The sequence below is a fragment of the Mastomys coucha genome, unplaced genomic scaffold (assembly GCF_008632895.1).
Source record: "Mastomys coucha isolate ucsf_1 unplaced genomic scaffold, UCSF_Mcou_1 pScaffold5, whole genome shotgun sequence".
NCBI lineage: Eukaryota > Metazoa > Chordata > Mammalia > Rodentia > Muridae > Mastomys > Mastomys coucha.
In genome coordinates this window covers 61,179,455-61,203,355 of record NW_022196911.1, presented here as the reverse complement: position 1 = coordinate 61,203,355, position 23,901 = coordinate 61,179,455, and the positions used below count along the sequence as shown (strand labels likewise).

General features: G+C 41.3%; 1 protein-coding gene and 1 long non-coding RNA gene across 6 annotated transcripts in view; one reads left to right on the top strand and one right to left on the bottom strand.

Annotated features, from left to right (window-relative positions):
* The window catches only part of Dnah9 (dynein axonemal heavy chain 9), a 335,545-nt gene that overhangs the window by 198,475 nt on the left and 113,169 nt on the right, over positions 1-23,901 (top strand). For all 5 annotated transcript variants that reach the window (XM_031353939.1, XM_031353935.1, XM_031353934.1 and 2 more), the window contains 6 exons: positions 910-1,072; positions 5,030-5,153; positions 13,580-13,722; positions 14,011-14,172; positions 14,327-14,560; positions 21,739-21,999. In XM_031353939.1, the coding sequence (XP_031209799.1) occupies positions 910-1,072; positions 5,030-5,153; positions 13,580-13,722; positions 14,011-14,172; positions 14,327-14,560; positions 21,739-21,999 (1,087 nt within the window). The remainder of the gene's footprint in view (positions 1-909; positions 1,073-5,029; positions 5,154-13,579; positions 13,723-14,010; positions 14,173-14,326; positions 14,561-21,738; positions 22,000-23,901) is intronic.
* On the bottom strand, positions 64-9,349 carry LOC116078604. The gene is made up of 3 exons (XR_004113604.1): positions 9,216-9,349; positions 3,878-4,017; positions 64-1,126 (listed from the first exon to the last, which is right to left on the bottom strand). It is a non-coding gene; the product is annotated as an uncharacterized LOC116078604 (long non-coding RNA).

The following is a 23,901-nucleotide window of genomic DNA, read 5'->3' as shown; positions in this document are numbered from 1 at the left end:
AATTAATGTCAGTAGGATTTATTGCTAGACAATAGAATTGTGGGTTTTTTTCCTGTATTTTATATATTTTGTATAATGAGAGGCCATTAGGTGCCTTATATAAAATTTACTGCTGGTGGAGATTAATGGAAGGTTAGAATGAGAGTCTGAAGGAGGCTGCAGGTATATCATTTGAAGGCTTCTTCGGTTGGTAGTGGCTTCCTTCATAGATGATAATATAAGCCCAGAGGAGACCTGAAGTACTTTCCCACTGCTGAGGTAGACAAGCAGATATGGGGAGTGCCAAGATGTTTGAGGGGAAGAATCTAGAAGCAAAGTGACATCCACAAATATCCATTGCTTGAACATGAGCATCCAGGAAGGGTTAGAGGACTGAGGCTCAAGCCTGAACTCCCTGCTTTCTTCCTATGCTTTAACTTTGTTCTCATTCTTCATGAGACAGATACTTCTAGCCTTGTCTTCAAGGCTTTAGCTTTCTCTGATTATTTTCCTAGTAGCAGGTTTTTTTTTTACTTTTCTTCTTTTTCTTGGTTCCTCTTTTACCCAAAGTCACAAATAGGTGAGAAGGAGGACACTGGGGAAAAGGCAGATCCAGTGAGGGAGAAGAAGATAATCACTTGAGTCCCTCTCCAGTCCCACCACTCACCCTACCAGGCCTGCCAGCATTCCCTGACCATTTCCCCAACTCTCGCCAGCTCAATGGGGCTTCTGGCTTCATGTAAAGCCATGACAAATTCAGTGCACTTGAGCAAGAAGATGATACCATGTTTGAGGGCAAACTGAAAATTCCCCCCAAGTTCAGTTGTGCCTCTGGAAGAGGCTCCCATTTCCTCTTCAATCATTACAACCTTTGTGCTTCTTTCTGTGGACAGTGGACTTTGTGATGTGTCTCTGCTTACTCCTCTCCAGCTGCCACATCAACCGAATCCTGGAGTCTCCTCGAGGAAATGCCCTGCTAGTTGGTGTAGGTGGGAGTGGTAAGCAGAGTCTGACAAGATTGGCAGCTTTTATCAGTTCCATGGATGTGTTCCAGATCACCCTTCGCAAAGGCTACCAAATCCCTGACTTCAAGGTAAGATTGGTCAGTGTAGGAGGAGACCCTGTGTCTTCTTTAGGGCTTTTATTGCTGTGAAGAGATACAATGACCACAGAAAACTCTTATGAAGGAAATTATTTAATTGGGGCTAGCTAATAGTTCAAAGCTTTAGTCCATTATCATCACCAGTGACACAAAGGTAGCCATGGTGCTGGAGGATAGCTGAGAGTTCTGCATCTAGATCAGTAGGGACTAGGAAGAGATAGTCATACCTGGCCTGGCTTATTCATTTGAACGCTCAAAGCCCACCCCCAGTGACACACCTCTTCCAAAAAAGTCACACCTACTCCAACAAGACCACACCTCCTCATAGTGCCACTCTGTATGGGGGTATCATTCCCTATTTAAACTGCAAAACCCCACTCCCTCAGCCCCATAGGCTTATAGCCATAACATAATGCAGAATGCATTCAGTCCAACTTCAAAAGTCCCTATAGTCTTTAGCAGTCTCACACTTGTGTAAAAGTCCAAAGTTCAAAGTCTTTTCTGAGATCATGCAATCTCCTAACCCTAATCCCCTAAAAAATCAAAATAAAAAAAAGCAGCCCACATTCTTCCAACATATAGTGGCACAAGATATACTTTACCATTCCAAAAGGGAACATAGTGAGGAAATACTGGGCCAAAGCAAGACCAAAACCCAGCTAGACAAACTCCAAACTCTGCATCTCCATGCTTGATATCAAAGTACTCTTCAAATCTCCAACTCCTTTCAGTTTTGTTGACTGTAACAAACTTTTTTTCTCTTGGACTGGTTCCCCTCCCTATTTGAAGCTTTCCTCAGTGTGTATGAAGGCTCTGAGATCTCCAACATTTGGGTTCTCCAACACAATCCATAATTCACCTTCACATCTTTACATAGTTGCCTCTCTAGGCCTCCATACATGGACACCCTTGATACATGCCTGGCCTCAGCAGCTTTCCTTAGTCACAAAGGACCCTTTCTTCTCTCCTTGACTCTAAAACTAGAATCATATGACTGAAGCTGCCAAGTTCTATTGCTTGTTGGGGCTAGAACATCATTCAATTACATATTCACTAGACTTCTGTTTTTGATGGCATCCTTCACTGCCTACAATTGACTGTCCTGAAACTTGATCAATAGACAAAGTTAGTCTCAAACTTAGAGATCCACCTGCTTCTTCAACTGGAGTACTGAGATTAAATGAATGTGCTACCACATCCAGTCCTAACCTGTTCTTTACTTCCTTTACACAAGTGTAAGCTTAGCTGGGTGGAGTCTTGCCTGAGGTCACTACTCTCTTAATTCCATTTAACATAAGGCTTTTCTTTAATCTATTTATCTCCGTGAACACAGTATTTAGCTACATTCCATTTTCTGGTACCCCTTTTATCCTTGATCTGTACATTTTGTATTTTTCTTTGCTCAGCTGACTCCTCTTCATTATAGATCTTCATAAGAGTGAACACTAATAACCACTAGACAAAGTCAATACTAGGCTGTTTTGTAATTTCCTCTGCCAATACAATTAATCCAAAACTCTTCAATTCACCCTCAGGCAGATTCTTCAGACAAGGGAAAAACGCAGCCACATTCTTCACCAAAATATCACAAGATCTAGGCCACATTCTAATATTCTTCTCATCTGAAACCTCTTGAGCTAGGCCTCCACAGTTCAAATTGCCCTTACCACCATTATCTCCCATGTTCCTACTATAATTGCCCATTAGGTGTGCTTAAAGTATTCCACTGGTTTCCTAAACCTAAGTTTCAAAGTCTACATTCCTCCAAACAAAAGTATGGTAAGGCCTGTCACAGCAGGACCACACTCCTGGTACCAACTTCTGTCTTAGTTAGGGTTTCTATTACTGTGAAGAGACACCATAACAAAGGCAACTCTTAAGAAGGAAAACATTCCATTGTGGCTAGCTTACAGTTCAGAACTTTAGTCCATTATCATCATGGTGGGAAGCATGAAGGCATATAGGCAGACATGGTGCTGGAAAGCTAACTTAGATGAGTATGAGTACATCTGGAGCAGCAAGCACCAGGAAGGGACAGTTAGATTAGGTCTGCCTTGAGCATTTGAGCCTAACCCCAGTGACACACTTCCTCCAAGAAGACTATACTACTCCAATAAGACCATACATCCTAATAGTACCACTCCCATGACCAGGTATTCAAACACATGAGTCTGTGGGGGTCATTTCTATTCAAACCACCAACACCCTGCTTCTCTCCACTTACAGTCACCAGCCACCCAAAATCCTTGTCATCTTTACTTGGTTTTCCACCTTTCCTACCCAGAGCCTTTCATTAATTGTCCATGTTCTCTTTAGTTCCTATGCTGATAATCTATGAAGTTCTTTTCTCACTAGACTCAGCAGAAGGACAGGGTCTTTTCAAGGGTCAACATCTGTGGAGCCTAATCTTTTACATCAGTGTGGCTTGGCTCTTGTCCAATCTGTTTCAAATTTAGCACACAGTTTTTAGCTGCTCTTATAGACTCAGGAAGGATTCAGAGAGTCTGTCCAAGTTTTATAAGAAATTCATATTATAATAGACAAAAATAACTACTGCCTCTGGGACCTATGATATTTTCTGGTTTCATGGTGCAGGCACATAGAAGCCATAGTCTATACTCTGGACAGTGAAAAAAAGGTAGGATACACGACTTTCAAATGTCACTTGTCCAGCAGTCTCTTGAATCCACAGCCAGAGCCATGTCACTGTAGAAAGTTATGGTATAAATCCCATCAGGAACTGCCACTAGTATTCTTGAGAGAACTCCAGCCAGCCCTGAGGCAGACTATACCCACCTGCACTCATCATCTCTCAGGCAGTGATAAGAGCAGTAGATGTTCTCTTCTGCTTTGGAGCCGCATCCCTTTGTTAACACTGACTCCATCCAAGGTCATAAATCAGGCTCATGGTCTTTCTTCACCTTTCCAAAGATAAGCTAGAGGGTGGTAAATAGGCATTTACAGAATGGTGTAATGCTAAATCTTGGCTATAGATCAGAATCTCTAGGAATATTCCAATTATCCTCATGTCTGCCTCCCTTTCCAAGTTGTTCAGATTTGGCTCACATGGGGGAACTACCTGGGCACTAGGACTGCTCAAAGCATCCTCTGGGTGATCCTAATGAAAACTGAGAAATGCCATCTTAGATCAGTCTGCAAAAGTGAAGGACAAGAACCATTAATCCAAAATGAAATTGGTTGCCTTTGACATGTTATTTGAACACTACAGTAATTCTACAATATAAGAATGTTTAGGGATATTAGGAAATAAACTATGAAAGGAACTATAAAGAAAAGAGTATAGTAGGGTACAATGTACAACATTATAAGAGTTATATTCAAGGAACCAAGACTAAATACACTGATCAAATTCAGGACTTAGCATCCTAGCATCAGATTTCATCCATCTTCAGATTTGACTGGGTTTTCTCTGTGTGGTTTTGTGTTTTCACCTGTCTATGTCCTCTAGCACATTTTTCTCAATCAAGCCTTTCTCTGGAGCCAGTCATAATGGTACAAGGTATTGCTGGTATGGGATGCATTCATTTCCATACAGGTAGCCCCTGTACCTGACTTTCCTGATAGCTTACCTTCTGGAACAAGTCATTCCCTCACTTGATGACATTAGTAAAACAGATGAGCAAGGACCACACCTGACCATTGGGAAGGACCACCTTGGATAACTTTCTGTAGGAGCTCAGCAACAGTGTATGGGCAACTGTAGTATGAATTAAGAACCCCAGCATGTGATCTTAACTGCTCACCTCCATTGAACTAGAAACCTGGCATACTTCCCTGCCTCTTGCTGAAATGTAGTGCTCTTCCTGGCCTCACCCTGTCATATTGCTTTATTTCCAACAGAAGTAGATAAGAAAATGGTTTCTTTCCTGAGGAATGAGTTGTCTATCTCTTCTGAGGGATCGATCTGTGACATTGGTGATCTTGCAGGTGGACCTGGCCAGCCTCTGTCTGAAAGCTGGGGTAAAAAATCTCAGTACCGTGTTCCTTATGACTGATGCCCATGTGGCTGACGAGAGGTTCCTGGTGCTCATCAATGACCTCCTGGCATCTGGTAAGAAAGTCTTTACCCTAGAATATCTCCAATAAAGTTGGAGTCATTGAAAGGTACAGGAGTAGTCTGACATCAGGAAAGTCGGGTCATAGTTAAAGAACATTAGCATATTTCAAGATGATGTCACTGTTTCAGAGTCATTGTCTCTTTCATGGTGTACAGCATTGCCCCCCATGGCAGTTGAGTCATTCCATGAAAAGCCCCTGGTTCCTGGCTCAGAGCATGCACTAACAGGTTCTGTAATGGTTTGTTCTAGGGATGATCACTGCTCTGGATTCCTCACTGCACTGCTTCCTAGAACAACCCTGAACTTACACTTACATCTTTCCCACTTGATCCTGTTTAAACTAATTTTATATCAGAGAGTTTTCTTGCCAACTCTTATGCTTTTTTTTCCTCCAATAACAAAATGTTTCCATCCTTAAATGTGATCTTTAACATTTAACAATATAACCACACCTTTTTGTGATTGTATTAAATGTGACAGGGATCCAAATCTCCTCCCACAATAATGCTATCTTAAAGCCTAATTTCTGAAACAACTAAAAGAGTAAAACACAGCTTCCAAAACTTACAGCTTTGGAGATGTCGGGCATGGTGCCCACCTCACCCTGGATTTCACTTGGCACCAATTCAGCCAGGTCACCTTCTCCAACATTGTTTGATTTTAGCTCATTGAAATTTCATTCCTCAGTGAAGTATCTTTAATTAATTTCATTTAAAAGACAGCTCTGCTGATGTGCAGACCAGCTTCTGAAGTCTCACCCAATAAAGCACAAGCCTGCTGGCGCAGTTTTCTCTTGAAGGTGTAGGTTTTCCTAAAATCATGATTTGTGATTGTGTGTTTAAGTGGGGCAGCAGGTTGGACTTGTTTGTTTTCTTCTTATAATGTTCTCCCTTTTAAATTACTAACCTTAGTAGAGAGGCTTAGAGCATATCTTCTACTTTTCACTTTCAAATAAATAATTTCAGACTGGATGCAAGTCCAACCAGGACCATGGGGGTTCTAAAACATCTCTCAGTAATCCTTCAGTTCCATGGAGTTGTCTAATCACTTGGTTGTTGGAAACTCACACTGGAAGGAGGAAACTGTACCTGGTGATCAGAAAAGTTGGGTTCTAGAAAAGAGGGAGAACTCTGCCACCGTGAAAGTCTGGGTTGGGAATGCCCTTCCTGAGCTGGTGCATTGGGCACTCCTGCCAATAACTCAGTACTCGGTAGTTATCTGTGAGTCAGGATGGCTGTAAAGTACAAGTGTGTGCTACTGTTCCACCCTCCCGCAAAAGGGAGCCTCATAGAGCCAGTGACCTCATGCTGTAGGTTATCGTGTTTCCCCCCTATCCCCCACCGTACACTTTCATTTGTTAGTATTACAACATCACTGTCAAAATCAAGACATGATAGCAATACCCACCCCCCAAAAAGAAGAAAAGCCTAAATGATCAGCCTCTTGTTTTCCTCTTGCATTCTAGAATCTGTGTCAGTGATCCCTGCCCCCAGTGTTAGCCCTTCCTTTAATATCTGTATCCACAAGATAGCAAACTGATGCTGTTTTCCCTCTGCCCATCTCTGAACCTGTATCTTTTCTATCCAGACCACCCCAATTTGTTAAAGTTTGCTATGACACATTATGATACCTCTTAACTTATGTCCTTCTATCCCATGTAGCCCCTTGGTATTATAGTTGAGGCAGGGCTTGTCTAACCCATGATCCCACATGAATCCTTGACTGGAAACAGTATGCAACACAAAGCCCCTTGGTATAGGGAAACAGTCTCCCATTGTTATTCTCACTGCTGGGTTATGAGTTAGCGTCCCTAACTCCTTGATGTCACACACCAGCCTCTCTCCAGACATCCTGGCCTCCACTGTCCCTTCTGAAGCATATCCTCTTAATCCATGTCTGAAGACTCAAGTGACTTATGGATATTATGCCTTTACTGTTCCACACTCAGAACCAGGAGTGGCCTCACCTACTTGAACGATCAGTGGCTATAGTCATTCCTGCTGTATTAACATATGACTATAAATTTTAAGGACACTAAAACTATATTATCAGTTGTTTGCTAATTTTACAGTACTAAATAATGCAGGGACACAAAAACATGATTAAATATCTACTATCCAGTTTAGGAAAGACAGCTAGCAAAACTAGAGCCATTTCAATGTAGATGATATTGTAGATGTAGAACTTTTATTTCAATGTTCTTCTTAGTCCTTAATGCCTCTTGGTTCCTAAAGAACATTCTGGGAGTTGTCTTTAAACTGAAGTATATAATACTGTGTGGGTAATACCATGAGAATGGTGTGTCATGTAAGATATTAGATATTCCTATAGGATAGTATGTTTTGGTAAGTCTTCATGCCATAGATAGAGAGGAGCGCGAGTATTGAAATAGCCATCACAACCCCAGATTTTTCTTCTGGGGACAAAGAAAGCAGTTTTGTTTGTTTTTTTGGTTGGTTGTTGTTGTTTTTTAACATTAGGATCACAGTGGGGTCAAAGCTGACAAGCAAGTGTAATACTGAATCAAGCTCCCTGTCATTCCAAGCTCCAACTGACTGAACCGTCCCAAGGGATCAGAGTCCCTTCCACCAAATAACATCAATTGCATATTGCTAATCTGGTTTGTAAGGTACCATAACATTTAGCCTGTAAACATCTGTAGGTAGAGATGAAGATGCCCAGCTTTAAGCCCAACAGGACAATTTTGAGATGTTTAAAGAGCTTCTGCCTTTATATAGATCACAAAATTCCCTAAGGCAGCTTTCATCAAATCATATATTAATATACATCATAGAATAAATGACATGAATGTTGTCAGGGGAAATAGAGGGATGCATCTGAAAATGGGAACTTTGCTCACAGTTCAGATTTCACTAGGTATTCCATCCAATGATCTTACAGATTCTCAGGATCTTCAAAAAGTCGTGGCAAGCTGATAAGCCTGAATGAGTTTCTAAATGCCCCCAGAGCCTAAGGCATCTTGTCACCAGCATGCTCCATAAGTTAAGAGCAGCAAACCTTCTCTACAAGGTCAGAAAGGAAGTACTGCAGGCTTTTCAGGTCACCTGGTCTCTGTCATAACCACTCAAGTCTGTCACTGAAGTATAAAAATAAGCATAAACAATAGGTAACCGTAAGAGCGCAGCTGGACCTATGAAAATGATTCATGGACAATAAAATTTTGAACTCTGCATAAGTTTTGTATGCCACTAAGTATTGCTTTATTTCAAACATAAAAGATTGTCTAAAAATGTTCTGGTCTCAGCTTATAGGACACACCACAAAGAGGCAGCGAACAAATTTAGCCTGCAGGCCATAGTTCTTATTCTCAATATGCAGCATTTTTAGAGAAACATCAAAAGTACATCAACCCTGCACCTTTCAAATGAAGGAAAGGTGAAAAGGATGTGAACCAGTCAATTACAAGTGTCTTAGATCAAGGGGAATCTATATCCTACCTGGAGAGCTGTAACATACTCACACACAAGGAAGTGCAGGGGAGCACAGAAGCCACAGAGCTGGAAACCCAGCCCACTGATGAAACCATGAGGGTGGCACAAGCCAATTCCATCTGTCTAACAAAACAACACAAGCTGTGCCCCGAACCCCAAGACTCCCAGCACACTAAGTACTCTTTATTTTCCCAGAAGTTTTCTCTGGTCCCCCCCCCTTTTTTTATCAAGAGAGCTGAAATAAATTATTTCATTTAGAAGTCCCTAATTTTGACACATGATAGCACAAGGTATTTATACACATAACTGCATATTTTTATTTTTATTTTTGTGTACTTTCTATTTTTTGTGTTTGTTTTGTCTGCACATATAACTGTACACCACATGTGTGCCTGGTGCCCATAAAGACCAAAAGACATTGCCAGATGCAGATGCTTGAAACTGGAGTTAGGTGGTATGAGCTGCCATATCACCTGTGGCTGCTGGGGGGTCAAACTCTGATCCTCTCTGAAAGAGCAGCCAGTGCTCTTAACTGATGAGTCATTTCTTCAACTCTATTTTGATCTCTTAAATAATTTAGGCTATCTGGCATAAAACTCCTACCTGGGTTAGCAACATTAGCCAAGCTTCCTCCAAGTGAGGTAGTAGTTCAGGGATGTGCACTAGGTCAGGTGAGAGACAAGATCATAATTCCAGGCAGCTAGTATTGGAGACCATTGGCTAAACTGCCCACTGTGGAGACCTCAAGATCTCAGGAGAGGAGAATGGGCATTGTGACTCTTAAGAACTTTTTCCATCTCTGACAATTCTGCAGCACCAATGTAAGCGTGCTGGTCTGGGAGAAGAAACAGAAGCTCACAAGAGTTAAGCACCTAAGGGGATCTTGTGGATGGTTCTGGGTCCATGTTGACCTCATGGTCCAGCAATGCTGTACAAGCGCATCCCTGGCACCCATGATGCTCCCTAAGCTCTCACATGACAACAGTCTTTAACTCTCCAGCTAGTCTGCTGCCTCCTTCATCCTTTCATCTCAAACTCAGTTTCCTAAGACTGAGCTACGCCATTCATAAGAGCCTCACGTTTGTCTGGACCTCAAAAGAGAGCTTCATGCCTCCCCAGTCCTCACACAAGAGTTTCATGTATTCCCCGGTCCTCACACAGTCTGAGTTTCTCTGCAGTGTGCCCCTGGCCTTCATCATTTCCTTTCCACCCCTCCAAGGTCAACCCTTCCAGCTGAGCAAGGTCCAACCCAAGCCAGAATTGTTCTCTGTCCCATCTCTTCTTTCAATTTCTGCCTCATTTGATTCCTAGCATTCAAACATGTCTAAACCTGTCTCTTCTTATCTAAATATATACATTTTTCCCTCTGACAAGAAATTCAAACAGTCTTAGATCCCTTTCCAGACTAAATTATCCAAAGAATAAAAATCACAATATTCACAGTATCAGCCCCACATTGACTATTTTCTTTACAAAATATTTTAAACATTCAAAAACAGGGAAAAAACACTCTTTGAATTGGAAATGATGTTGAAAGATTAAAACTTTCCCTCATGTGTTTGAGAGTTTCTTTAAGTAGAGGCTGGCTGACTTGGTTGTCTGATTATTATGCATTTCAACTTTACCAAATAAAAGTAGTAATGCTAACTGACAGCCCTGCTGAGGGGGGGCATTCTATGGTGTTCCCCATATCTTTTCCTCCCACCTTTACAACTCTCCATTTATCTGACACTAGGTTGTCAATGAATGAATGAAATCTCATTTTCCTTTCCCATTGTGCAAGGTACTTTGAACTATATGCAGCTCAAAGTATTTATTTATTTATTTATTTATTTATTTATTTATTTTAATTTGGCTTTTTTTCTTTTTTTTTAATGGATATTTTATTTATTTACATTTCAAATGTTATCTCCTTTCCCCATTTCCCCTCTGAAAACTCCCTATCCCATCCTCCCTCCCCCTGCTTCTATGAGCATGCTCACCCACCCACCTACCCATTCCCTCCTCCCTGCCCTGGCATTCCCCTATACTGGGGCATTGAGCCTTCCCAGGACCAAAGAGATTAAATAAAGATGGTAAAAGCACTTTCGGCAAATCCTGATGACTGTTTGACTATGTGGAATCCATGCAGTGAATGGAAGTTCATGCCTTTTAGTTACCCTCTGACTACCACATGCTCTAAATCTTTATTGGATAGCTCCACCCCTGTGGCCCATGTTATGTGCTTACATGGTTTTCTGTTGACCCTCAGACAGATGTTTCTTAGGGGTTTGTAGATATTCTTTCTATATTTTGGATACTAACCTCTCCTTATTGCATGGCTGGTAAATGTCATTTTAAAGTCTATATTCATCATATTAATTTTGGTGTAACATCATAAAATTAAACTATATTTTTAATGTCTTAGGTTTCTAATTCTCTGTTGCAGGGGTTCTGTCCCACCCCAATGCCAATATTTTAGTGTCTAAATTGCTCCTGTCTTGCTTTTTGTATTTACATTTTTAATCTACCTGGAATGTATTCCAAAATTGTAATCTAACTGCTCTGGTGTTGATTTTGAATTATCCTAGCATTTTTCCTTATTAGTCTCTCCCATTGTATGTCAGTCTTCAATATTAGATTCTATTGTCATTTCTTTTAGCTGAGTCTCCTCATAAATACATCACTGTTGTTATGTTAATTTACCCTAGGACCTATTTCACATTGCTTTAACAGTTTTGGCTTTACAGGGAGACTTGGCTTCTGGCAGGGTGACCACCTCCTTCTAGCTCTTCTCTCCTCTTCAGGGTCTTTCCTGGGATGTCTCTGTTAGGATCAATTTTTGCACTGGGTTTTTGTCTAAGTGGCAGGTGTGGGACTCACTGTATAACACCTATGTGTACATACCTCTCTTTTCCTTACTAGCATTTTCTTTCTTTTCTTCAACAACAGGTTTCAGACCCTGCACATTTTATAGATTCACTACTTCGCTGCCTGTAATTGTGTAGTTATTCCAAATGATAACTTTTAAATTACCTTTTCTCTTTTGCTGCATAACAACCAAAAAAAAAAAAAAAAAAACAGTTTTTTTACTGTGGTGCCTTCGAATCCAGCAAGGCTTGCATTAAACACTCTTGTGAGTTCTAATTATAAGTGTGAACATTTTCTTAGATTTTCTCTGTATAAAACTGGATTTCAAACAGTGATAGTTACATCACTCTAATTATCTTTATACATGCATCTGGTTTTATTTTATTTTTATTTTTAATTTTTTAAAAAAAGTCTGAAACAGCCTGTATGATGCTGAATGCAAACACAACAGCGGCTACGCGTATCTTGTTCTTTAGCTAAATGTAAGCATTCAGTGTTTTATTGTCAGTATGTTCGAGATTGATATCCGTCACTGGGTTAAGAGAAATCTTGCTTCTTTCTGTCTACAAACAATACATTAGAAACTCTGCCTCTATTTTAATGGTTTTGTCATTTTAATTCTTCTAAAATATTTTATTACATTTACTTATTTATTGTGAGTCATAAAAAGTGCATGTGCCACAGTGCATGTGAGGTTAGAGGGTAACATAAAAGAGTGAACTCTCTCCTCTTAAGACCATATGGGTTCCAGGGATCAAACACTGATCATTAGGATGGGTACCAAGTACCTTACCTGCTGAGCCATCTCACCAGCCCCTGTTTTGCTTCTTAAATCTTTTAATGTAGCAAACATCTCATTACATTTTCTGATATGTAAACATCTTGTCATTTCCATGAAGTTCCCTAGTATCTATACCAATTTATATATTTGTTAAATTTTTAAATTTTATTCATTTCTGGGACTGAACATACAATGTATTCTCAGATACTGCCTTGTTAAAGTGTTTTATCTCATTTTAAGATTTTGCCAATGTGGTTAAAAATCAACAGTTTGGCATACTTTCAACACACATCTCTGTTACTATGAGTGAGTGTAGAGTCTTTTTCATAGATGCAAACCTCAGGGATATTAACAAAAAACTGAGCAGTTTCAGTCAATATTTTTGTTATTACAATGAGAGTAGGCACCTATCCATGTGTCTAAACGACATTTTGTTTCCTTTCCTATGGAATCCCTTTACCTATCCTCATTTGTGAAGAATGTCTTTATCTAGTAAGTAAGTAATCTGAGTTGCTATCTATGCGTTGCAGCTCCTGGGTCATGCTAGTGTTTTGTCATTTTTTTTTTTAAGATGCCAAATGTCTTCATTTGAGGTCATCAAATGAATTTTTTAAGTTGATTAAGTTGTATTTAGAAAATTCTTTTTCACTCAAAGCTCTGAAGAATGTTTTCCTCACCATTTGCTGGTACTTTTATCAGTTTTTAATAGTTAAACAATGGATCTATTTAAATTTCACCAGAGTACAAATTAAGATGAGAAGCCAATACTGAGTTTTGTGAGTCTTAGTTCTGCAAACATAATGTGCTGAATTCTTAGGTAACTCACCCTCCTGGCCCCTATTGACTTAAAGCACTGTGTTTTCACATTATTCCAGGTCCCATCTTGGCTTCATGCATCCTGTAGGAAGTGACTGCTCCTCAACCTCCTTAGCCATATGCACATAGTTGTATGTTATTTTTGGCCCTTATTTACCCTATGTCTTATGGATAAGTATGGTTGATATTTCCTTCTAAGTAGAAGATTCCTTAAGGGTACATTTCCATAAAGGTTGATAATATAGTAGCTGGTAAATAAATACCTTGAAGAAAAGAAGAAATAACTAGTTGGGGTGTTAACACAAGATAACCAAAGGATACCCTGTACCCCTCCCTCTCATTAACGCATTTGTTTCCTGTCTTGGTATGATATGGTACCTGTCCAGTTCCACCCGTACATGAGGTTGAACATGGTGGGAAACCAAGTGACCTATATTTTAATGCCAAATAACTTCCTTTGTGAGATTATGCCAGTTACGCATGTTTCAAAGCCACATGTCTGTCCCTCATTTTTCTCCAGGTGAGATCCCAGATCTCTACTCTGAGGAGGAGGAGGAGAACATCATAAACAATGTGAGAAATGAGGTCAAAAGCCAGGGACTCCTTGACAGCAGAGAGAACTGCTGGAAGTTTTTCATAGAGAGAGTCCGGCGACAACTTAAGGTACAGAAAGACTGGTGGCTGTGCATGGGCACTGCCAGAGGTGGCTGCAAGATATGATAAACTAGACACTGCCCCTCTGGACTGTGTCAGGAGGAGATGGTGAAGATGCAATGATCTTTTGGCTGAGCAGCAGTGCCAGCATACAGTTTTCCTCTACTTTATGAACATGACTTATTGAACCCTTGGCTAGAAATATGGGTTGGCATGGGAAGAGTATACCCCTGTTTAGCATGTCCCTCCCCTTCTAATGTCAACTTTTTGGTTCTCCTTTCATTTCCAATGTCTCAGGTGACTCTCTGTTTCTCCCCTGTGGGGAACAAGCTGAGAATTCGAAGCAGGAAGTTCCCAGCCATTGTGAACTGTACTGCTATCAACTGGTTCCATGAGTGGCCTCAGGAGGCTCTGGAGTCTGTGAGCCTCCGTTTCTTGCAGAATACAAAGAACATTGAGGTAAGAGGGGCCAGGGCTCCCCTGAGGATCTACCTCACCTCAGACATCCAGGGGTCAAGGTTAAAGTTGGAGGTTTGATAGAACCATTGAGCATAACTTTCCATATGGTCAAGGGTTGTGTGATCATGTTCAATCCCATTACTTCTGGTTTTAGCCTGCAGTGAAGCAGTCGATTAGCAAGTTCATGGCCTTTGTCCACATAAGTGTCAACAAGACATCCCAGTCTTACCTGACCAATGAGCAGCGCTACAACTACACAACCCCCAAGTCCTTTCTGGAGTTCATCAGACTATACAAGAGCTTGCTGGAAAGAAATGGAAAAGAGCTCCAGGCTAAGGTAGAGAGGCTGGAGAACGGGCTGTTGAAGCTGCACAGCACCTCGGCCCAGGTGAGCAGTGTCTCTCTCTACTACCCAATGAAGAGCAGCCCCAAACCATTGAAAGTTAATGAATGAAAACCTTCTGAGGTCATCTAGAGCCAACACAGCATCAGCAAATAAGTTCAAAAGTCAAGAGCAGGATGCACATCTTCAGCTGCTGTCTTGTCTGTGTCCACTTACTGAAGCTGGAATCCTCTAAGGGACTTTCTCCTCGTCTTTTCTTTCTCCTCCATTTTTCTTTCCTTTTCACTGCCTTTCTGTTATAGTCTATTTGAATTGCTATAACAAAATACTTTATAAAGAATAGAAAAGAAATTTTATTCACCATTCTGGAGGTACAAAGGCATAGCGCCTATCTATGCTAAGCTCTAGTGAAGGCTGTCCAGTAGTGGTAAGACCACACACAGATATTGTACACAGAAGAGGGAACTGGAAAATTCCGGGCTTGCTTTCTAAAACAACCCATTGCCCTACAAAATGATCCTGTCCCATGAGACAAAATCAGCATTAATCCATTTGTAAGGATGGAGATCTTAGGATCTAGTTGCCTTCCACCACAACTGAGGACTGCAATTCCAGCACATGAACATATGTACATTTGGGGAACACATCACATCCAAACCATACATCTTCCATACTCAGAACCAAAGTAAAATAATGATGAGAAGAAATGGTGCAGGGTTTTAACTATGTGTGTATGTGTGTGTGTGTACATTTGTACTACATTATCTCTTAAATCATCCTCAAAAGTCTTGTTTAAATGAATCTTGTCTTATTTCATTCATTCTTACACTATTTATAATTTGTTGGTTATGATAAGAAGACCATTTTCATCCTGTCCTTTCTGTATTTTTCTATTTACTCTTTCAAATGGAGCTGGCTTATTTTTTCCAACCTTCTATTCTTCCCCGAAGGACTGGAAGAGCGTCAGTACCTACTTTGCCTCCACCCATGTTTGTCAAATAACACCTTCAAGGGCCCATTTCTATCTTCTGTTTATCAGTAACCAAGTCAGCTGCTAACAGGGGTGATGGCATTTTACGGATTTGCACAATTCGGGGGCCATTGTGCTCACCACAGCGAATGTCACACATTCCAATAGATAACTGGCCTATTGATAAACATAACATGTTCCTATAGGTACATGGGCCTCCTGAAGAATATTATATGTTCCTGTAGACACATGGACCTCTTGCTTAGCAACCCACGTTACCAGAAGACAGCTGTCCCTATGCTTGTCTACAAACTCTTGCCTTTGGAATTATGCTTTTGAGCTTTTCTCTCTGGACTTTCTCTCTTCTCCCATTTTAGTTTCTTGATTCAGAACACAATGTATCTAAAGGACTTAAGTTCACTCAGGGGAATGAATCCAGCTCTTACAATCTGCAAAGAAAATTTCTTTTGCACTCTTCTTCTACACTAATTCAATAGGTTTTGCATGCTATGTTTGTCTGGCCTGGGCTGGCCTCTAGGAGACATGAATGGCAGTGGTTCCTGTCCCCGAATTGATCATGTTCTCACTGTGGCCGTCATCCTGCTGGCCATTTTCTCTGCATGCCAGGAGGGGCTTTCAAGTGAATTTCAACGATACTGGCTTTATGGTATGGAATATTGCTTCGGCTCCATATGCTTCCAATAGGAATTTTAATGACACTGATGCACTTTAATGCCCTAACAGCATTTTCTTGTGTCCTCCTTATCAGCACACTCAATTGCTTCTTACTTTGTCTGTTTTTTTGCAAATGGGTTCATGGAATTCTTTGAACCTGTGAATCCAACAGCTATGAGGTGTTTTCTCTAGTCTGCTGATGGTTTCTTTCTCTATCTTCTAGAATACACCATTTCCTTGTTTGTTGTGCAGGTTGGCTTTCTTTCTTTTTCTCATTTTGCCTTTAGGCAAATTGATATTACTTCAATGTCTGTCATCAAGTTGCTATATGATGACCATCACCCTGTCTTGGAGCTCCAGTTCATGGAAACTGAAGCACATGGATTTGAGGCAGTGCATGAGCACTTTCCCACATGTGCCTCTATGCTGTAGAAGGTGTTATTTTTTAAATCATTTCTCTTCTGTTTTTTCAGTCTCTGAATTCACGGAGAAAAGCAGAGTATAACTCCCAGTATGGTGCCAGATTTTCTGATACCTTCCACTTATCCCCCCTTTTTTCTCCCTCATCACCTCAAGGCCCTCGGAACATTCCCCACATCCCCTCTAACACTTGTGCCATCTCCCCTCTTCCTTCTCTCTGGGAACCCCTGATTTATTTGGGCAAAGAGTAGTAGCCAGGGAGTGAGGGATATGAATGGTGTCCTTGACCTCATGTGGCAGACAGTGACATCTCTTTTGTTCAGATGTCTTTGAATAGACAATGAAGAAGGCACAAGTATTCATGTTTATAGTGAAAGTAATTCCAGTTAACAAGCAAATTCCAGGTTATCCCATTAGCTAAATCTAGTTCTCTGTGTGCCTAGTGGAGAATCTTGGCCTCAGCTCCAATATCTTCTATGGCCAAGAACCAGCTTTCTCCTTCTGTGTTTTCTATGTCTGTGCTTACCACTTCTAGCTACTGATATTACTCACACTGGGAACTTCCCACATCCAAGAATCCACAAGTTCTGTGTGTTTTCTGTCTATCTCAGAATCTGTCCACTGGGCCATTTCACCAATTCATTATCTTTTTTAAAAACATTCTTCCTGCCTGGTTGTTTTTAATAGAGTGAATTCTTCGTCTGTCCTCCATTCCACATTACCCTCTACTCCTATTATTCTACATCACCCATCTCAGCCCAAATCTCTGGAGCCATCCTCAACTCTGCTCACTCCTTTCTCCTTCCATATTTACTTCCAAGCCGTCAGAGTGCCCTGTTAGTTCAGGCTTCACAATATACTGACATTCCCCAATCACTCCCTATGCTGCTACCAGCTCAGTCTGAGCTCCTGACATCTTGACCTGGTTAAGTCATAACACCCTCAGAACTCACACATCTGCTTCTGGTTTTGTCCCTCTGCTGTCTGCCACCAAATGAGCAGCCAGGGTGATTGGTTCCAAACACAAATTAGACTACACCTTTTCTGCTCAAGATCTTATGCTCCCTTCTCTTCCTCCCAGTGGCTTCCACAGATCCTCTCAAGCTCCCAGACTTCATCTCCTACTAACCCATCTCTGAAGCAACCCCTCCCTGAAGCACTGGGACTTGGTGTCACTGTTTCCTCTGCCTGGACATCTCTTTAGAATCTCCATGATACACGTCTTAGTTCCATATCACCTTCCCAATAAGTCCCACTCTGATGATACAGAAGAGATGCCACTCCTCTCTACTCTTGCCCCTCATTACTCCACCCTAAAGCTTCTCTATAGTATGCTCCCTTATCTGACATATCTTATAAGTCACTTAGTTGTTATATAATCAATTGTGTCTGTTGCTATCAGTTGGCTACAAGCTCTGTAAGGACAGGAATTCTTGTCTGGTTGAACACTGTACCCTAAGAGCCTCAAGAATGACTAGACAGAGTGACACTAATTTAATAGCTGTTGCATGAATAAATCAGCGAATGCACAGTGTTTGATGCGTGTTCCTGACTATGTTCTGGGCCCTTGCATATTGTTCTACTTGTGCCTTTCTCCCTCTGTTTTGTCCAGCAGAACTCCAGAGCTGGTTCCCGTCTGTGTGCCTCACCCATGTCTGCACGGTGTCAGCTGATCTGGCTGGTTTTGCTATCCCTTCCAAAACGCTTTCTAAGCTTAGGGAGTTATTTGTGCCCTTGTCTGTACTTCCTTCTGGGAAGCCTCTCTCTTTAGACATATGTGCTTGGTCCTTAAAGAGCCAAGATTTGCCCACAGCCCCCATGCCTTAACCCTTTCTTCAGGCATTTCCCTGAGAACAGAGCATGGTTCTGGTCCATGGAGCCAGCCCTACTGTGGGAAAGAGCCTTTTCTCTATTCCTGAGATTGCCTTAATGCTCTGTTTTGGTGGAATTAAGTAAAGAGAAATGCAAAGTGTGGCTTAGATCTTTTAGTTAAGTGAACAAAAAATCTTTAATCTAGCCTTCTCTGATCTGTTGCTCTGTTGAAGAATCCTAAAATGAACCTGAGCTCCTTGCTGTTGATAGTTACTGGAGAGTAGCCTCTTTCTGACTGGCAGGACCCTGCTGTCACTCCCCATCACAGCTTAAGAGCTATTAAACTCCTATTCATGGTGAAGAGGATTATTTACCTTGGGCTTGAGGTCACAGCCATATCTACAATCAGCAAAAAACACAACCACACAGAAAAGAAGAGGAGAAAAAAAACAAAACAAAACAAAACCACACTTCAATTTTCTCAAATCTCCCAAGATTTAAAAAGAAACAAAAAGTTACTGGTGTGTTTGCTGGGTTGATTATGCAGCTCAATCATTTTGATTTACAATTGCAGCTTTGTCCTTGCAGAAGTAACTCCGCAGCTGAACAACAGGAGATGGAAGCAGATTAACCTTCCAACTCGTGAATATAAGACTTGTTCCAAGGAGCAGCCTCTATTTGAGGTTAAAACGGGCTCTGGCTTCCGTGAATACACCAAATTAAAGAACATTCTTTTTTTGCCCCCTTTCCTTTTCTTCCTTTTGATCTGCCATGAAAGGGGAATTATCAGCCGCGTCTAAGCCTCAGTTTTATTTTTCGATTTATGCATTTTGCATCATAAAGCTCTTGAATCTGTTTGACGTGTTCCAGGAGCTCCAAAGTAATCTGTGTTTGTTGCATGCAGTACACTGCAAGAAAATGAGAGGCAAGAGGTCAGCCTGCAATGTAAGGTTTATGAGCCATACTGCAAACACAAACAGCTTCTTGGCTTTTCAGAATAAATAGGCCTGTCTTCCCTTTGCACTTGAAAAAGCCATTATGCTAGACCAGCCTGTCTTAAACCTAGGCTAGCTAAATCATCAGGGCCCTCACCTTAAGAGTTTCTGACTCAGTGGGACTGGAGTGGGATCTAGGTGTTTGCATAGTCAATTTGTTCTTGTGATGATGATGATGATGATGATGATGATGATGATGATGATGATGACGACGACGACAACGACAATGGCGAAAACGATGACGATGATGACAGTAATGATACTGGTGCTTGTCCTGGTGTTGATTTATAATGCTGATACTGATGTTGATGCTGATGATGCTGGTGCTGGTGTTGGCTCTGGTGCTGGTGCTTAAGCCGATGCTAACAGTGATGCTGATGATGAATAGGATGTTGGTGCCTATGATTTTGGTGCTGAAGCTGGTATTGGTGCTGATGCTGGCCCAGGAAACACAGTCTCAAACCATCACTCTGCTGATGTGAAGAGACACAGAAAACTAGACCCTCTCTAATCTACTTACATGGGGAGACTCATTATGTCTCCCCATGGTATTTGACATCAGAGGCATTGTGGGGAATCTAGCTGACTATGACCATTGGTATTCTAGTTGTCTAGTCTTTACATGGTCACCTCCTTGTAGTTAAGGATTGTGGAAATTTTTAGTAAAACCTACCCAAACGGAAGCTATCCAAAGCTACCAAATCAGAGCCCATGAACAGCACAGGAGTCTGGTACCACAGCTGAGGAGGGAGGCTTTGTAATTTAGGAAGAGAAGGCCCTGACCAGAGACTGTTCACCTGGGGAAGAAAAGGCAGGCTCCCCTTGAAGTGTGCATTGTATGGGATAGGTTAGGGATTTCTTTGGTCCTCCACTGGAAGTGACAAAAAAAAAAATTCCACTGTTAGTTGTCTATTGTTAATTAGGTCCTAGCCATCGAAGGCAACTGCCACACTGACATACGAGTTACTCTAGCTTTCTGAATTGTGGCAACAGGATATCAACCAGACAGCCTACCTCTCTGACTCCAAGCAGGCTGTCTTCCTGCGATAGTCCTTAGGCAGTTTTATGCAGGCTCCCTCTAAATTTGTTCTAGGAGTGGAGGGAAGGTACTTGGTGTGGTTACATCTCTATTTCCTCGTTTTTCTTGAAGGCAAGGGGTTGGCTCCCTGGGGAGTTGCTGGAGGTCATAGGTCAGGCTTGTACTTGTTTATATTCAAGGTCTAGACACTGTCCACTCACACACACTTGGCCCTCAGGCTGCAGAGTAGATATTCCCATTTGAGTCTTTAGCACATTTGACAACATACAAATTTAATTAAATACCTACAGATCAGGTAAAGTATGATGTTAAGCACTTAAAGATTTTTTTTTAATTAAAAAATAGTACTTTTAGTATTTGCATGGAAAACAGTTGAGTTTCATCATGGCCTCCACACACATGTCATTACACATTTTCCTCATGTATTACCTCCCCCCTCACCTCCCACTGCCACTGTGCTGGGTAGCTTTTTGTCAATTTAACACACACTAGAGTCACCTGGGAAGAGGGAACTGAGGAGTTGCAGATGCATCTGTGAAGCATTTTCTTCATTGCTAATTGATGGAGGAGGGTCCAGCCCACTGTGGGCAGTAGTAATCCTAGGCAGTGGTCCTGAGTTGTATAAGAAAAGTAGCTCAACATGAACCATGAAGAGCAAGCCAGTAACCAATGTCCTCTGTGGTCTCAGCTTCAGTTCCTGTCTCAAGCTTCTGTCCTGGTTTCCTTCAGAAGGACAGCAACCTGTAAGATAAAATTCTTTCCTCCCCAAGTTGCTTTTAGTCAATATTTTCTCACAGAAACAGAGAAACAAATCAAGACACCATCCTTTACTCCCTCCCCATCCCCAGCTAATCTACTTCCTCCCCCCTAGTTTCTGCTCTTGTGTTCATTTTATTACTCTTTATTTTCCATTTCCCTCAAGGTCTTCCTCCTCTCTCACAATTCTTCAGTTGATAGATGCCTGGGCTGGTTTCATTTCCTGGTTACTGTGACTACTACAAGCAGCAAACATGGATGCTGCCCTGTGGAGTTTTAACAAACATAAGCACTAATTAAGTAAAAGGCATCCCACAGGATTTGGGCATCAAGGAGAAGGCGTGTAGATTTCAGAATAGTACACCACACCGAAGGGTATCCTGTATGCCTTGTCTGTTTCCCCAGTCCAAGGAGTTTAGTTTCACTTGAGAGTGCAGCTTTCCACCTCTGCATTCTTGAGTGAGCTCTCTGGTCTGTTCTACAGAATTAGGTCCAGGGAGCCACAAGCACCGTTACTCTGATCTGTTCCTCAGGAGCTCTGTGTTCTCTAATGCAGGTGGATGATCTGAAAGCCAAGCTTGCCACCCAGGAAGTGGAGCTGAGGCAGAAGAATGAAGATACAGACAAGCTGATTCAGGTGGTGGGTGTGGAGACCAGCAAAGTGAGCAGAGAGAAAGCCATTGCAGATGAGGAGGAGCAGAAGGTAGCCCAGATCATGCTTGAGGTTCAGCAGAAGCAGAAAGACTGTGAAGAGGACCTGGCTAAAGCTGAGCCAGCCCTTACTGCAGCTCAGGCAGCCCTCAACACTCTGAACAAGGTAAGAAGGTCAGGCAGCCTTGCTTGTCTTTCACACACCTCTCCCCTCTCCCCTCTCTCTGTTGCTGATTTCTAGATTACCAAAAAAGAAATATTTTTATTTGTATACCCATGACTTGTTCCCTGGTTATTTCTTACTAAGAAAATTGACATTTTTCATAAGATCTTTGGACACAGGGGTTACATTTCCTAGATGTTCTGAAGCAAAGATAGGAACATTTACTGTGTTACTTTGGGAGTCATCTATCTTGGCTGAGTCTCTGCCTCCTCATTTGCTAAGAGGAAGCAACGATGACATAAATACCCCCATTGTTATAAGGACTGGAGGAGATAATGTATGAAAACAAGATAATCAATAGTTGTCACTAAGAAAAACTTCATTTCTGTCAATGTTGTTATAGCCAGGATAAGCACCTCGACTTTCATAAAACCAGAATGGAAATCTGCAAACTCTCTGGTTGGTTGTTCAGTTGATAGATTGGTAGATAAAAATACAGAGTATAAATCAATAACTCAAGAAGTGATAAAATCAGATACAGAAATCATACTGGATCCCTCTGCCCCAGAAGAGGTGGAATGTGTGTTCCCTTGCTTCCTACTGCAGACAGCATAAGTCATTTCCTCTTCCTAGCTGTGTGGGATGGCCCCGTTCTTCCTTCCATTTCATTTTCCTATGCCATAGAAAGGAGATGACAGGGATGAGTGGGCTCTTTATTATATAGAACTAGATATAGAAATAGAAATAGAAATAGAAATAGAAATTTTGGTCAATGTTATTTTTAAAATACACTCAGGATCCAAACGCTTTAACAATCTCTCCTGTCTCTGCTTCTTGAAAGCACACTCATGGTCTGATGCTGTGCCCGCCTCTAGACTCCAGTTTGCTTCACAGCGATCTGAGATCTTCTCCCCCCACTTGATTACACACTGACAAATTATTAAGGTGGTTTTTATGTATATGGCTCTGTGGAATGATTGAATTAAGCTAGTTATCCTATCAATCACGGCAATACTTAGCAACTTCGTACTGATAAGACTTGAAATTTATTCTTTTAATGCTATATAATCAATCATATAGCCTTTAACTCTTAACTCTGTTTACTGCAGTGATAGATCTCCCAAAGCTGATGTTTTGACATTACGCCTTACGTACCCACTCTCCCAACCCATCTGATTTCTGGTAGCCACTGCCACAGTCTTTGCTTATGTGTTTATGTGCCATTTTAGATTCTGCACTTAAATAGCACCATGTGATGTTTGTCTCTGTTTGGTTTATTTCATGAAACATAGTGTTTTCCAATTCCATCTGTCCTCTCACAAATGACAGATTTTCATATTATCCACTTCATCTACTGAGAGGCCTTGAGTTTTTCCCTACTGTGGCTACTGCGAAAGGCAGTGAACATGGAGATGCAGACATTTCTTTGATATGCTGATTTTAAAGTATCCGGGTAAATAACCACAGACGAGATCACTAGATCATTCTGTGATTATGTTGGGGTTTTCCTGAGATATCTCTGTGTTTTTTCCATAATGTCTGTATTAGTCTTCATTCCCATCAGGAGTATACAAAGGTTCCCCTTATCTGTGTCCTTGTTAGATGGCTCATCATCAAATCTTGTGATAATATCCTCTCTAACAGGCCTGGGTGATGGGTATTTTAACTTGTGCTTCTCTAAGGAATGTTGAGCCTCTTGAAGCTGTGAGCCATTCAGGGTATTTCACCTAAAACTATTTACATCTCTTACCCTTTTCTTGAATGAACTGCTTCCTGTCTGTGGAGTTATTTGATGTTGTGTATTTTAGATATCAGCTTCAAATCAAGTGTATGGGTTGTAGATATTTTCTACCAGTCTGTACATTTTTTTCTTTATTCTCTCCTTTTTCTTTTTTTTTTTTTTTT